Source organism: Oryx dammah, unplaced genomic scaffold, assembly GCF_014754425.2.
Source record: "Oryx dammah isolate SB20612 unplaced genomic scaffold, SCBI_Odam_1.1 HiC_scaffold_17, whole genome shotgun sequence".
Taxonomy (NCBI): domain Eukaryota; kingdom Metazoa; phylum Chordata; class Mammalia; order Artiodactyla; family Bovidae; genus Oryx; species Oryx dammah.
The window spans coordinates 7,609,486-7,625,389 of NW_024070201.1; the positions used below are offsets into that span (position 1 = coordinate 7,609,486).

Consider the following 15,904-nt stretch of genomic DNA (forward strand, 5'->3'; position numbering starts at 1 on the left):
TCTCATTCCATTCTCCAACACGATGCACAATCTCCCTTCTTCAGGAAGTACCTCATGATGGATGCACCTGATTGTTTCCTCCTCAAATTACCTGCTTAGCATTTGTTCTCAGCATGTACCCTAACTTGTGCTTGTTAAGCTATCACACTGTCTTCTAAATTTCCTCTAGGTCAGGGCTTGCCTCTCAACTATTAGCAGTAAAGAGACAAGTTGCTTTGTTTTTAATTTTTAATCTGTCACTGACGGATAATTTTGTAAATTTAAAAAAAAGTGTAAATGTAATAAACTATCAAGAATAGACAGTCTAAATTATTTTATTATTAAATTCAACAGATGTAAAATGACTTCTAATTGCTGCAAAATTTTCCAGATCCTTAATCATAATCTCTGCACTCAGTTTAGCCTGGTAATAGTTTGTAGGATAGACTCAAAGTCTAGGGTCCACACTTTGTGTATCTCTGCTGTTGCACAGGTACTTTTCACAAGTTCTTTGCCATTTAAAAGACAGTTTTCCAGGGAGAGGCTGGTGTCTTCTATTGGCTCTGTGTGCTCATCCCTCTAAGGACTCAGTGCTGCGTGCGTCACAGACATCATCCGTGGCGTATTCCCTTTTTTATATAAGCCTCCCTGATCATTTCAAGTAAATTTATGTCAACATCAAAATATCTATTAGAAAAATGGGGATCTGGTTCGAGGGAAATGTCAAGTTATAAACAATTTTATCAAAGGAGACTTCCAACCCATGGTCTAGGTTACCCTGAAATTTGTTCATCATGCTGATCATAAAACCTCACACTGGCCTTGCAAAGAGTAGACACTCAAGAACTATTAGCAAAACAAAGCAATCCAATCAATGTAGCCAAATAAAATTACTTTTTTAAAGTAATTTTAGGGTTTTAAATTAGTCCTAGAAGTCTCCCTGAAAAACAAATTCAAAAGGGTCTCTACTCCTGATTTCCTATTTTAATATTTTCAAATATACTATACATAGATAGGCAAATAAATTTTTTTAGATGTACTTTGCAATTATTAGAACAATAAATCAAAATTAGAGAATGTGTCATATTCCTACCGGTTCCTTTCCATCCATGGCTTCAAGCCAGAGTTTTCGATTAGCTTCTGAAAAGGCTTGCAATGTGATGATCCCATGCCTATTAAAAATAAATATTATATATATTCAATTCACTTATTTATGCCTTTAAACATATGCTGTTTATTTAAATTCTTAGTTAACTAAGTAAAATTTGAAGAAAAAGCAGGAAAGAGAAAAAAATGAAAAGAGAAAATAATATAGATAGGAGAGAAAAGAATAAAGAAATTAAAAATTTGAAAAGAAATCCTAAGTGTTTTAGGTATAAGACTGTCCGAAGGAGGCTAGTCTCAAACTACTTCCCCTAAAATGACTGAAAAGGATGACAGAGCCACATTCATCAAAGTTCAAAACCACCTAAACATTCCATAAGATGTGAATAATTAAGAATATGACCCAGGGTATTATCATATAGTCACTAAAAATAATTACAATGAATATATAGCAATGTGGACTTCCCTGGTGGCTCAGACATTAAAGGATCTGCCTACAACGTGGGAGACCCAGGTTCAATCCCTGGGTTGGGAAGATCCCTTGGAGAAGGAAGTGGCAACCCACTCCAGTACTCTTGCTTGGAAAATCCCATGGACGGAAGAGCACGGTAGGCTACAGTCCCTGGGGTTGCTAAGAGTCGGACATGACTGAGCCACTTTAGTTTCATATAGCAATATGAGAAGCCTTATATCATAACTAGTTAATTTTACAGAAGAGAATAAGACCAAACTGTTTATACAATGATCACAGCATTATCATTAACACTTTAGAAAACAACTCTCTCCCATGCCCCCATTCTGCATTAGCTACTTGAGGATGTGCTTCAAGAAAGAGCAAGCAAAGGGAGAGATGAAATCAATATGAAGACAATGACAGAAAATACAGGAAAAAAGTGAAATTAACCTAATGAACTGTGCAAGCTGTTCATAGGATAAACAGAAACTTAGCGGGCTCTGTGACAAGGTAAACAAGAAGGAAATCTCATTTAAATATTGTGTAATGGGGAAGCCAATTACAAGCCTAGAATGAGCTAAAACTGTGAGGAAGGGATATGTCTTCATGGGTACAGGAAAATGGATCATTATATTGATAAGAAATGGAGAAACTGATTATAAAGATCAAAGTAATTTTATCTGGGGTAATTTAAGCCAGTTTAAAACATCAGTAATAACAACAATACTTGTAGGCTGTTTATTGTGTGCCAGGCACTGTTATGTCTCCTTCATTAACCTGTTTATTCCTCACAACAGCCCTTTGATGTGCATAGTGACTAGCCTTGTTTTACAGATGAAACAACTGAAGCACAGGGTTTAACAGTGTGCTCCAAGGTTATATATCTAGAAAGCACTGAAAAAAGAAAAGAAAAATCACTACTATGTTAGTACTCATCTACGTAGAAAATCAAGACATTCCTATCACAAAATTATTAAAACCAATGGACATAGATTGATATATTAAAAAAATTACTAGTCTTTACACAGCGGTTTCAACCATACAACAAAAATGAGTTTCTACTAATCAAAGAATTCTATTCAAAATTTCAGTGAAAAGAAGACACTCAAAAACAAAAAGGGTGGAAAAAAAGATATATAAAATCTTAGGGAGAGTTCAATTCACCATTTTTAAACTAATAACTTAATAGAACTCCAGTCAAAAATCCCGAAGGAATTTTTGGAGAGAGACGTAAACTTGCTCAGCAGATCTACAAAGTATAAGAACACAGGGCCAAAACAGCTAACATTGTTTTAAAGAAGCATAAGAATGGGGCCATGTCTTACTAAATAATTATAATATGTAAGCTATGGTATAAAACAGTGTATACAGTATGTCAGAATGTTATATATATATATATATATGTGTGTGTGTGTGTGTGTGTGTGTGTGTGTGTGTGGTATATATTCACATGCAAAGCTAGCGTATTCAGAAGCATGGTGGTAATACAGGGGAAGAATAGATTATGGAATACAACAGAGGTCAAGAAACATACTTACATACTTTTCCTGACTTTGTTTCTATTCTACTTGAAATGATAAATGAGGACAGCTAAACACTTCTGTTAGATGATGAGCTTGGCTGCACAACCTTTATGTCTCTCCCAATATCCTGTGACTAAGAATGCCCAGAACAGGGCCGTATGCATGGAAGGCATAGAATTTCACTGGCCGAAGGAAGCTTTCGGCAAGTGCAGCAGTGTCTTTTTTTATACTTTGGCACAAGGCCGCTAGGTTTCAAAACCATACAGAAAGCTGACCCGGGAGCCATGAACAATGCTGTCCGGTTCCTTCACTGGGATGGGGACCCTAGTCCACAGTGTGTGCTTTTTCAGATTCTTCACTGCGTGACATTACCCTTTGGTAGCACTCTGTGTCTAATTTATTTTTTTGAAAGCATCATGTAATCCATATTTATTGAATAAACAAGTGAGAGAATGAATTAAACATATATTGCTTTTTTAAAAAGAGACTGAAAAACAAGCACTTTATGCTGTTTCATATTTACAGCTCTATACAGAAAAAAATTAATCTAAACCAAATTAAAAAATACAACGTGAAAAGTTCAAACCTTTCGACCACTTCTATGTCAAAGCAGAATCGTTTATCAATTGAATCTGTCTTTCGTCGGATACAAGATTTTAACTTAAACATTTCCGGTGAGCTAGTAACAAGGCCATTCTGAAACAAGAGGTGGAACATATTTTTGACATGATGACAGAGTGAACTGAAATATATTAAATATACCATCTAAAGTTTCCATATTAAAATAACTCAGAGTACAGTTTATGTATAAAGATTATAATCATGCCCTATTTCTATAAATATTAATACAAAGATGTCTGGCTAATGTTAACTTCCCAACTGTAATACACCAAACAATTAATTAACAAATTAATCACATATATATGTTTTACTCAAAGAATTCTGAGCATTCTGTGCCTAGCATCCTTCAACATATTTACTTATCATGTTAAATTATACTGTAATGTGTATATATTTGAATCAGAACTGTGGAGTATTAAATGACAGCTGACAGTTGACTCCAAATCTCAAGAGAGTTACCAAAATAATAAAGCTCTAGTAGATACTTGTTATAACGCTATTACTATCATGCATACCATGTGATTCTTCTGCTGGTAACCAATCGCTAGTTTGCTTCTGAAACTAAACCTCTTTGGACAGAATCTAACATAAGCTCAATTCATAATTCTCTTCTATACCTAAAAAGCCATTCAATTTTAAGGAGAATATTTACCTAATGCTTGGTTAATTCTATTATCTCTGGTTGCAAATCTTATAGATTTATTAATAGAACTCTGGCTTAGTCTGTTTATTATCTCACTATTGTCACATGAACTCACTTCTGGGCAACAGCTTTTCTTACGAAAACTTGAGTAGAAACTAAGGTGTGATTACAGCATTTAATAACTTCCTGTGATGGTAGCAATCTAAGATTTCTTTTTCTCTAGTATGTTCTCCTTTACTTTATATCTGTCACTTTGAATTATTAGACTCTATTGAATGCTCAAGCACAATAAGTTTCAGTTGATATATTTGAATATGTGCCTAAATTAGGTCAACATTTACTATTCCATGATCTATACCACAAATTAGGTGGGGAGTCACTTACTTTCTACCATCTTTATCTTCTAGTCAGTTAAAGGAGGCGAGCCTCAATAATCTTTAGGATAACTTCCAGCTCTAGGATTCTCAGATGATGGCTCAGTCATCTTATTTGTAGGTCTCAGCGTCTGCCATATTCATATCTTAACTCACAAAAAGATTGCAAACTACATGCAATAAAGGTGCTGCACTCTGCAGCACTTCCGCAAAGTACACTTAGTTTATACTGTTCACCACCCATGTGAGACATTCAGTGACTGATTGACTTCAGGGGTAAATGAGCACTCACTGATTTCTTTTGAGAAACTTTGTTGGCCAGCATTTCAGTAAGAAGGACTCAGTGCTTGCAGGGACTGTGGAATGTAGGGACAAACACAGGCTCCCACAGGAAACCACCAGGAAGAAAGAGGCGGACTCCGAGAGCCTCAGCCCGCCCCTGACAACCTCTGTGGGCTGCTGGCGAACCAACACCACAAACGACTCTGCTGCCAGGAATGTGAGATGCCATTCACCAAGGTGTCCATACATGTAATGTAACTGCTTATAAAGATTCACGGCCAAAGTGAAAAAGAAGTACTGGCTGCTCTTTTTAAGTCATCAAGGTCATTTAAAGTGAGAGAAAACTTTTGCGACTTTCAATTTTTAAAAATTGTGGACACGTTTATTAGAAAAATGAGCACAAAAGAGTTTTATTTCCATTACTTAAATAACAAGTTCAGTTAAAAAAACAATAGAAAAAAAAATGACTCACCATTTTCCCACTGGATTTCACTTCTGAAACACTCATTGTAAAAGTTTTACTTCCTTTATCATATGTACAATAATGTTTAATCCATGTAAAACCAAGCGGTCCTAATGAAAGGAAACAAACGATACAGACTGTTAATATATGAGTTGCATCTAAGTTTGCACAGTTTTTGATGCTATGAAGTAAAACCGAGGATTTCCATAGACCATGCAAGTCAGTAATGCTTATTATGAGTGAGAAAGGCCAGTCTGGAGCTACAGTGGTGTAGGGTGGAGTGTCTTGCAACCAGACAACTTGGCTTAATTTGCCACGTACTTGGTAAACTCAAGAGTTACTTTAGCTCTCAGCTTCAGTTATCTCGTCTGGGAAAGTGGTTTACCCATGGATGTGGGAAGGATGAGAAGGAACAGTCTGAGGTGCTGTAACAGGTCTCCTTACATCTTCCTTTGTCGTCTACTTTCAAAATTGCCAGAAATACCCTGCTCAAAATTTAGTCAGGTTATTTCATCCTTTTGTTCAAAACTCTCCAGTCATTTCCCACATCTCCCCGAAGCCTCCAAATGATCTGGATAGAAGGATATTATTGGTCTCACTGCCTTTTGCCTCCTACTCTCGATGCTAGTTACACTGGGCCCTGCTGGTCTCTGAACATGGAGAATGCATTTCTACCCCAGAGCATTTCCACTCACAGGATGACTCTTCCTTCAGATGCCTGCATGACTTACACTGTCACTTCCTTCAGGTTTTTTCCTAAATGTCACCTTTATAATACGGCCCTTTCTAATATCTAATAGCTAATATCACAACACCTTCACCATGACATTTCACTTCTTATCTCTCTCATTTTTTTTTTTGCTTTACTTTCTTCTCAGCAGTTAACACATATATGATCACCACTTTACTAATTCATCCTATTTACTGTCTGCATCCATCACTAGAATCTACAGCTCTATGAGAGAAGGATCAAGTGATGTTTTGTGGAATAGCATATTCTTAATCCATAGAACAGGGCCAGACACATAGTTGCTCCTCAATAAAGATTTGATGAATGAAGGAATGAATTATTCATCTTTCTCTGACTTTTTGACCACAGAGCTGTTCCCTTTTAACGCTAATCTGAAAAATATTAAATTCAAATCTCTCTTTAAAATGAAGGGTTTCCTTGGTGGCTCAGACAATAAAGAATCTGCCTGCAATGCAGGAGACCCGGGTTTGATCCCTGGGTCGGGAAGATCCCCTGGAGAAGGGAAAGGCAACCCACTCCAGTATTCTTGCCTGGAGTATCCCTTGGACAGAGGAGCCTGGTGGGCTTACAGACCATGGGGTCAATGGTGCTAGTGGTAAAGAACCCACCAGCCAATGCAGGAACCGTAAGAGATGTGCATTTGACTCCTGGGTTGGGAAGATCCCCTGGAGGAGGGCATGGCAAACCACTCCAGTATTCTTGCCTGAAGAATCTCATGGACAGAAAAGCCTGGTGGGCTACAGTCCAAGGAGTCAAACACAACTGAAGCAACTTAGCATGCATGCATGGATAATGTTCACTTTCTTTTTCTCCATAAATATAACCTCGCTGGGGTATGCAACCCTTTCCCACTGCATACCACTCTGTCATCCAGTGTTCTCCTTAAAAACTGGTTGATGCTGCTTCACCTGGGCAAACAGATGAATCACGAGTTCAATTATTTCATGACCTCGGTAGAAGACTTCATCTTTCCCACTCCTGCTGCTGCTGCTGCTAAGTCGCTTCCGTTGTGTCCGACTCTGTGAGACCTCATAGACGGCAGCCCATCAGGCTCCCCCGTCCCTGGGATTCTCCAGGCAAGAACACTGGAGTGGGTTGCCATTTCCTTCTCCAATGCATGAAAGTGAAAAGTGAAAGTGAAGTCGCTCAGTTGTATCTGACTCTTAGCGACCCCATGGACTGCAGCCTACCAGGCTCCTCCATCCATAGGATTTTCCAGGCAAGAGTACTGGAGTGGGGTGCCATTGCCTTCAGTCAATTATCTTGCACCAAGTGCCCCAGTGGGCTGAGTAGGTTGAAAATGGAGCTTGTTTCCTAAAGCTTCCTCACATAGGGTCCTATCTGGATTAACACCTAGATCTCTCTAGCAACAATTATATACAATGTTATTGCTGGCTGTGTTTTATAACAATGTATTCAAAACCAGGAAACAGAATTGTAAAAATGCACCTCTTGAGAAAAGTGTTTCATGAGCCATTTGAATTTTTTTCTGTAATAATAGTTCCCTTGGTGTCATATGTAGCTTTAATACTTAAACCATTCCACACTTTAAAATTATGGGGTGCAGCTACCTACTTGGTAATCACAAAGGGTTACTGCAATTAACTTCAATTCTGTTTTGGGACTATTTTACACTGTAATACTTAATAATACTTGTTGATAACTCTGTTACATGTGGTGTAAAATACTTAAAGGCTTACGGTTGATTAGTGGAGAGTGGCTGGAGAGAAATCTTTATAGTGACTTTACTACTTAGGAAGCAATTTATGAAGCAATATTAGCTATAATTTTTAAATAAAACTGCAGCAACACACTGATGACCTATTAGACCCAAGATGTTTCATCCTGCCTCTATGTTAACTTCAGAACCCCATGCATTTGGTCTTCAAGTGTGCTGCACACACACACTGCTTTCTTTAAAGTTGCTTGGCACCAGGCCAGGGCAGATGTTCTTAGGCAAGTGATTCTGAAGTCTCTAAAAAAAAAGTCTGGGAAAATAAAATTTATTACAGCTCTGAAGTTGCAAACCAAAACAAGTTTAATTATCTTATCCAGTGATTATCTGACATTGCTGAGATGATGCCTGTGGATTGGGAGGGAATTAACATTCACTGGATACCTACTAACTGTCAACATTTTATCTAGGAACTTTTAAAGTCAGACATTATAAAGAGCATTTTACATAAAAGAAAATAAAGCTTAAGAGCGGCAGATGGTGCTGCTTTCTTCATTAAGAGGGCATGTGGTTGGAGTTGTTCTTTTTAGAGGAACGATACTTCTCAGGAGTTGTTTTAAGAGTTAAATGACATAAATACAAATTGCACAGAATAGTAAGGGCTCCTGGAAGTACAGTGGTATTGCTATGCACCACTACTGATAACAGAGACATTCCATATACATTATCTCTAATTCTTACAATGTTATTATGAGATTAAATATCCGTCTTTTAAAAATGAGAAGACTGAGCTCAGAAAGTTGTCTATGCAGAATCATCCAGTTAACAGGTGGCATAAAATTCCAGTATAGTTCTACCTGACTCTGGACCCCATGCTCTTCCTGCTTAAAATGGAATCTTCCAGAATGCAATTCACTATATACCTGGAGGTGGGTAACATACAAACCACATACTCAGATGAAGTGGAGTGCTGTGTCTAAATAGCAATCATCTGCTACCAACCCATTACATCCATCTCCATTTATCAATGAGTTTACAGCTCTGATATTTACTATTGATCACTGGTTGCTAATTGTGTAAGTCTATCTGTCTTGTACCTCCTACAACTGAATAAACAACTTGAAGCCATATTCTTTATCTCCTCTTCTGTTCTCCACAAGACTTACTCAGTGATAGCAAGAGCACAATCAATGTGTCTTTGTGAAATGGTCAGATTTTAATATAAATGCTCTCAAAGATTCCAAGAAGAAAGGGGCTTTGAGTACTTTTTCCTCATAGAAAAATAATTCCAAAGCATATAATCCCATTCATTTTCCTTTTTAAATCCCTAGGCAAAAGGAAGAAGTGAGGATGGTAAGTGAGAATGAAAGGAGTGAGGGATGACAGTGAGGTAAAATAACACTTTTGAGACTGATGAATACATGTGTAATGGTGACTGTGGTGACAGCTTCATAGGTAGAAACATGTGGCAAAATTGATCAAACTGTACATTTTAAATATGTGCAATTTACTGCATGCCAAGTGTGCCTCACTAAAGCTATAAAAACAGCACAGGCAGACATAGAGTAAAATGCAGATGGACACTGTCCTGGGAACAGGAAGAATGTCATAAGAGAGGATGCCACAAGTAGAGGGGAGCCTTTAGTGCCGTGCCTGACCACGGCCATTCACAGGAGAGGCACAACCAAGCAAGCACTGCAGAGGCAGCTGCTGTAAGCTCTCTGAGAAAGGACTGAGGTTGACAAGCCTGCAGCAAAAAAGAACAGTAAGGAGGCCAGCGCAAGACTATGGAGACGGAGAGAAGGTATGGGTTCACAGGAGATAGACAGATTTGGTCCCAGGCTACAGAGACACTGGAATTAAAGATTTACCTGAGTTCTGTAGCCTAAAAGCAGATGTTAGAGGGATAGGAACTCTCAGAGAAAAGGTCAGTGCCACAGAGGGCTTTATGATCATTTCAGACTGACCCAGAGAAGAATTCAGGTATCTGAGAATAAAAGATATCAACATCAGAAAGGTGCATAAAACACTGCATTCTGTCTATGCATCCAGACCCCAGACTATTAAAGGGCTTATGCTCTTAGTATGATCCAAATGTCCAACAGCTGGGGAATAGGTAAGCAAACCTTGGCACAATCCAATGGATGGGCTACCAAGTCGTGGCTGAACAGGACATATGTGAAGATTATGTATACAAGAATTTTGCTAGGTAATCCAAAGCTTTTTTGATTAGAACATGATATTGTATACCCACAATGATTTTAGCAACTGTGTTAACAATAGGGGTGAGGAGGGACCTCAAAAAATAAAGTATTGCTGAGCTGCAATGAATAAAAAATCTTTGGGCAACAGGATTGCACCTCCTCTACCAGAAGCAGATTTGACAAGCCTCACTATCCACATATTCCTCCACTAGGCATAGTATAAGCTCCTCTCCATGTACCCTCACACTGAGGCTCTCAAATATGGCAAAACCATTCAGTATGTAGAATCTTTCTTAGGGTCCTGAGTTAAATCCATATACTCTTGCATATATGATCAATGAATTGGTCTTTTCTCATGAAATTCTTGAAAAACCTATTTATTATATTTTAATTATAGACTATAAAGGCAGGACATTAGATTCATCATTTTAACATCTGAAAACAGTAGACTGGTCAAGGTAGATAGCTATGAGAAGGAAAATCCTGAAACCAGATCCCCTGAGCCAGCAGCCCACTATCACCAATATAGTATTAAATGTTTGCTGAGACTACTGGATCAAAATGTTATCTGCTTCTGTACTGTCAAGGAACAAATGACAATCATCTGATCACGTCAAATATAAACTACCTTGGCATATTAGTGATCATTTTGCATTATGCCCCCAAAACTTTCACAGTCAACATCTACAGCTTCCATATCTCAAACCCTTTAACTATAATGTCTTCAAGAAAACCACCATGATCTATTGTCTAGAGATGGGGAGACTTAGGGCAATGTTACTCCATATTGTCTTCAAGTCCACACACGTGAGAAAAACTACAGAAAGTGAAAATAGGCATTTACCAACTCTGAGAGCAATCTGAGATTACTGCACCATCCACGCACGTGATTCTGTGTTTTATGAAGACCCTGGCCCATGACGTACTGGAAATGCAAACAACTGTTCCTTCAACACAAAGAGTAAGAGAATGCTTTAGAGCATTCTGCTTTGAAACAGAGTTAATTTAATCACTGGTTCCACTTAATGACAAAAAAGGACCCTAGTTATACAAGTTTGAATGGCTTTTATTAACTTTTGTAAGAAAAACTTTCTCAGTGTGAGGCAATTATAATAATGCTCTATTGGATCTGAAGCTTATTTCCCAACACCAGGAAGTACACAGCGCCAGTTTGATATTATGTAATTGCCAGTTTTACTCCTGAAAACTGTCAGAGCACAGAATTAAATGAAATAATGCTGCTGAAGGGGAAAACCACTACCAAAGTCACCAAGATGATTCATCTGATAAAGGCTTTGGGTTTTAATTTTCCATGAAACTTTGCATTGAGATCAGGCACCATAATTAAATTCTAAAACTGAACTCATGTTACGGTATCATCATGAAAATTCTAAGTTCCAAGTTCAACAACATACCAGCTTAGAGAATCCAATGGTGAAAAGTGGAAAAACTTCCATATTCAGTGATAGTCGCTAGCCAAGCAGACCATATAGGATAAAGCTGTTAGGAATTTCAGTCTTCCTTCTTGAAGGAAAAGCAAGTAACCAACTCACGTCTCATAGAAACAGAAGGTCAATCTTAAGAGACATTAATTTACATCTTTGCAACTCACGTTTCTCCTGGACATACAAGTAGCCTTCCATTGTCCACTGGCTGGGTGGCCTGTAATCTTGATTGGCAGATTTCATCCTCTGCATCAATCGCTCCACCTCTTGTCGAGTACTTTCAAAATTATTCCTTGTCTTTAGTAAATAGAAACAACAATTTCATTCAGTGTTTTCTACCAGTTTTGAGGAACACCCAGTCTAAGGTTTCAAAACTACAAATGGTGCAAAGGATAACCTTGACTCTTTCAGGACTGTTTACCATATCCATCACCATCTACATTGAATCCTATGCTCTAATTTTGAATTGCTTTAGTGAAACTTTTCTGAATGACCTCCTGCATGTTTCTCTTTGCATCTGTGTTTGTGTGTATTTTATCCAATTTCGCACTTAACATTATCTAGGGAACAACTTAGAGCTTTACAAATATAAGATATTAATTAAAATAACATTTTATATCCCATCATACATAAGATTAAAAAAAGCAGATACACAGCCACTTAGTTTGTTTTGAGGGTTAAAATAAATTCACATAGTTTTGATATATGTGGCACTTATCAAGAAAAAGGTTCATCATTTTTATTCCAAATACCTCTTTGAAGAAATATCACTTACCTTGTTTTCCCGAAATCCTAACATAGTTATCAGGAGGTCAATGCATAAATTAACACATAAAAATGAATAGGTTTCCAAGTTCTAACGTCTGCTACTGTAGGAAATAATTTACTTACGCCATAGCAAGTTTACTTAAGGGAAGATATAGAAAGTATATGGCTTTTCTCTATGAATATCAATTTTGCATTCAGGTCATATTATCTCAACAATACGTACTTGGAAACTTAAGAATCATCACCAACCTGTGACGCAGTGATGATTATCATTTTGTTACGGCCCCTAATAAAAGATCTGAATCTCACGGTAAAGTTGGGAAAGTTTTCTTAATTGCCACTTTTGCTGCTTTTCCCTTTAAAACATAAGGATATGATTTTTCTCCAATACTTCACCTGTCTCTTGTTCTCAAATCCCAGGAATCTTCCAGCAATTGCACTTAATATGGAAGTAATAAAAATACTTTGGGTTTATAATTTTCCCTTTTAATATTTACTGAGAAAGCCCAAATGGATTCCATATTGAAAAACAATGGAATGAATTGCATGTGAAATTGATTCTGTGAGAAAATCTAGGTTAAATAAAAAGCTAAATGCAAAACACAAGTAGAATAAATGCAATTACTTATTTCTCGTGGTACGCTCCGAATACATATTTCTATTTGCTGAACATCTTTACAATGGCAAAAATCAGGTAAGGAGTGAAAGGCATGCTTTTCATAGAAAATTAAGTGAAACCTTCACAAACTATTTTAGCTAGAGTACCAGACACGGTTTCAGAAATAACTTTTCATTTACACAAAATCCTCAACAATTAAGATTTTGTAACTGGCATCATCGACTCAATGGACATGAGTTTGAGCAAACTCTGGGAGATAGTGAAAGGACAGGGAAGCCTGGTGTGCTGCAGTCCAGGAGGCTGCAAAGAGTCCAGACATGACTTAGCAACTGAACAACATTTGATAATACAGAATGGATCGGCTAACTTTTTAAAGTGTAACTGGTATTCAGTACATGTAAATCAGAATTCATATAACTGCAATCAAATATTAAAAGGATTTACTGGACAACGTTACAAAATAAACTCTCCCAGAAATAGATAGGGTGTTTTTAAATAATTCTCTCTGAAGCTTTAAAGCAGCTTTTATGGATGCTTGAAAGCCACATTTAAATTTATTTTTAGAAAACAGTAAATATCAGCTATAAAATAAACAGCTTCAGGGAGGAAAGGGACAGAGCATGAAAGTCCATTGTGAAAGTCCCTTTCACAAATATAGAAATACTGCCCTCTCAGGAAATACGACATGCCTAGGGTCACTCAGCAAAATAATGAAAACACTAGATAAAGGTAACAGTTTCCAAGGTTTCTGCACTCAGATATTTTCATTTTCATGAAATTTGGCAGTATATAATTTTCAAACATGAGATTAGCTCTTATTTTAAAAAGTTAATAAATTTATTAAGTGGTTTTTCTAAATGAGTGAGGCTTTATTGTACTTCAGATAAATTCAGCTTGGCTATAACTCAGTTGCCCTGGGATCATCTGATTAACTAAGGAGAGGCAATGAGAACAGGTATAGTCTTACATTCTGCAAGTTGAACTGCAGCTGTTGTTTATATGGTGCAAATTCCTGGGCGAGTTCATATCCCTCGTGGTAAAAAGTAAATAAACCCTGAAGGAATGATAAAAGCTGCAAAAATAAAGAGATAAAAAATAAACCATAAAAGTGTGTTTTTTAAAAAGGATGATCATCAAATAAAATAAATTAGAGAAATTATACTTCATTCTAATTCCTCTAGCTAGTAAGTTTTGAATATCCTCAACTAAGTTGGCACTAGAATTACAGATATGAAACAGAAGCCACAGAACCTAATTTTTACTTCCTTTTTGGCAGACATGATTTAACTTTTAGGTCTTGTCATGGACAGTTGTCATGTTAACTACTCTGACAAAATATCCAGGAGAGAATTAATGGAAATAAAGATGAAAATAACACAGTTCAGTTCAGTATAGTCGCTCTGTAATGTTCAATTCATTGTGACCCCATGATCAAGAGTCTTCTACAACACCACAGTTCAAAAGCATGAATTCTTCGGTGCTCAGCTTTTTTTATAGTTCAACTCTCACATCCATACATGACTACTGGAGAAACCATAGCTTTCACTAGACAGACCTTTGTTGGCCAAGTAACATCTCTGCTTTTGAATATGCTGTCTAAGCTGGTTATAACTTTTCTTCCAAGGAGCAAGTGTTAATTTCATGGCTCCAGTCACCATCTGCAGTGATTCTGGAGCCCCTCAAAACAAAATCTCTCACTGTTTTCATTGTTTCCCCATCTTTTTTACTATAAAGTGATGGCTCCAGATGCCATGATCTTAATTTTCCGAATGTTGAGCTTTAAGCCAACTTTTTCAGTTTCCTCTTTCACTTTCATCAAGAGGCTCTCTGGCTCTTCTTCACTTTCTGCCATAAGGGTGGTGTCATCTGCATATCTGCTGCTGCTGCTGCTGCTGCTGCTAAATCGCTTCAGTAGCGTCTGACTCTGTGCGACCCCATAGATGGCAGCCCTCTGTCCCCAGGATTCTCCAGGTAAGAATACTGGAGTGGGTTGCCATTTCCTTCTCCAATGCATGAAAGTGAAAAGTCAAAGTGAAGTCATTCAGTTGTGTCCAACTCTTCACGACCCCATGGACTGTATACCTGAGGTGACTGATATTGCTCCCGGCAATCTTGATTCCAGCTTGTGCTTCATCCAGGCCAACATTTCTCATGATGTACTCTGGATATAATTTAAATAAGCAGGGTGACAATATACAGCTTTGACGTACTCCTTTCCCGATTTGGAATCAGTCTGTTGTTCCATGTCCAGTTCTAACTATTGGTTCTTGACCTGCCTACAGATTTCTCAGGAGGCAGGTAAGGTGGTCTGGTATTCCAATCTCTTTAAGAATTTTCCAGAGCTTGTTGTGAGTCACACAGTCAAAGGCTTTGGTGTAGTCAATAAAGCAGAAGTAGATGTTTTTCTGGAATTCTGTTGCTTTTTTTGATGATCCAACGTTGATAATTTGATCTCTGATTCCTCTGACTCTTTTAAATCCAGCTTGAACATCTGGAAGTTCACAGTTCACATAGTGTTGAAACCTGGCTTGGAGAATTTTTAGCACTACTTTGTTAGCATGTGAGATCAGTGCAACTGAGTGGTAGTTTGAACATTCTGTGGCATTGCCTTTCTTTGGGACTGGAATGAAAACTGATATTTTCCAGTCCTGTGGCCACTGGTGAGTTTTCCAAATTTGCTGACATATTGAGTGCAGCACTTTCACAGCAACATCTTTTAGGATTTGAAATAGCTCAACTGGGATTCCATCACCTCCACTAGCTTTGTTTGTAGTGATGCTTCCTAAGGCCCACTTGACTTCCCATTCCAGGATGTCTGGCTCTAGGTGAGTGATCACACCATCATGGTTATCTGGGTCATGAAAATATTTTTTGTATAGTTCTTCTGTGTATTCTTGCCACTCCTTTTTAATATCTTCTGCTTCTGTTAGGTCCAAAGGGTAATGGGCTTCCCTGCTGACTCCGATGGTGAAGAATCTCCCTGTAATGTAGGAGACCCT

The 15,904-nt window shown here is 37.6% G+C and overlaps 1 protein-coding gene across 1 annotated transcript in view; it reads right to left on the reverse strand.

Moving 5' to 3' along the window:
• ARHGAP42 (Rho GTPase activating protein 42) overlaps positions 1 to 15,904 on the reverse strand; it is a 334,877-nt gene that overhangs the window by 60,740 nt on the left and 258,233 nt on the right. The window contains exons 7-11 of the mRNA XM_040257874.1: positions 13,873 to 13,977; positions 11,686 to 11,815; positions 5,453 to 5,553; positions 3,647 to 3,756; positions 1,073 to 1,151 (exon numbers count right to left, since the gene is read on the reverse strand). Of these exons, the coding sequence (XP_040113808.1) occupies positions 1,073 to 1,151; positions 3,647 to 3,756; positions 5,453 to 5,553; positions 11,686 to 11,815; positions 13,873 to 13,977 (525 nt within the window). The remainder of the gene's footprint in view (positions 1 to 1,072; positions 1,152 to 3,646; positions 3,757 to 5,452; positions 5,554 to 11,685; positions 11,816 to 13,872; positions 13,978 to 15,904) is intronic.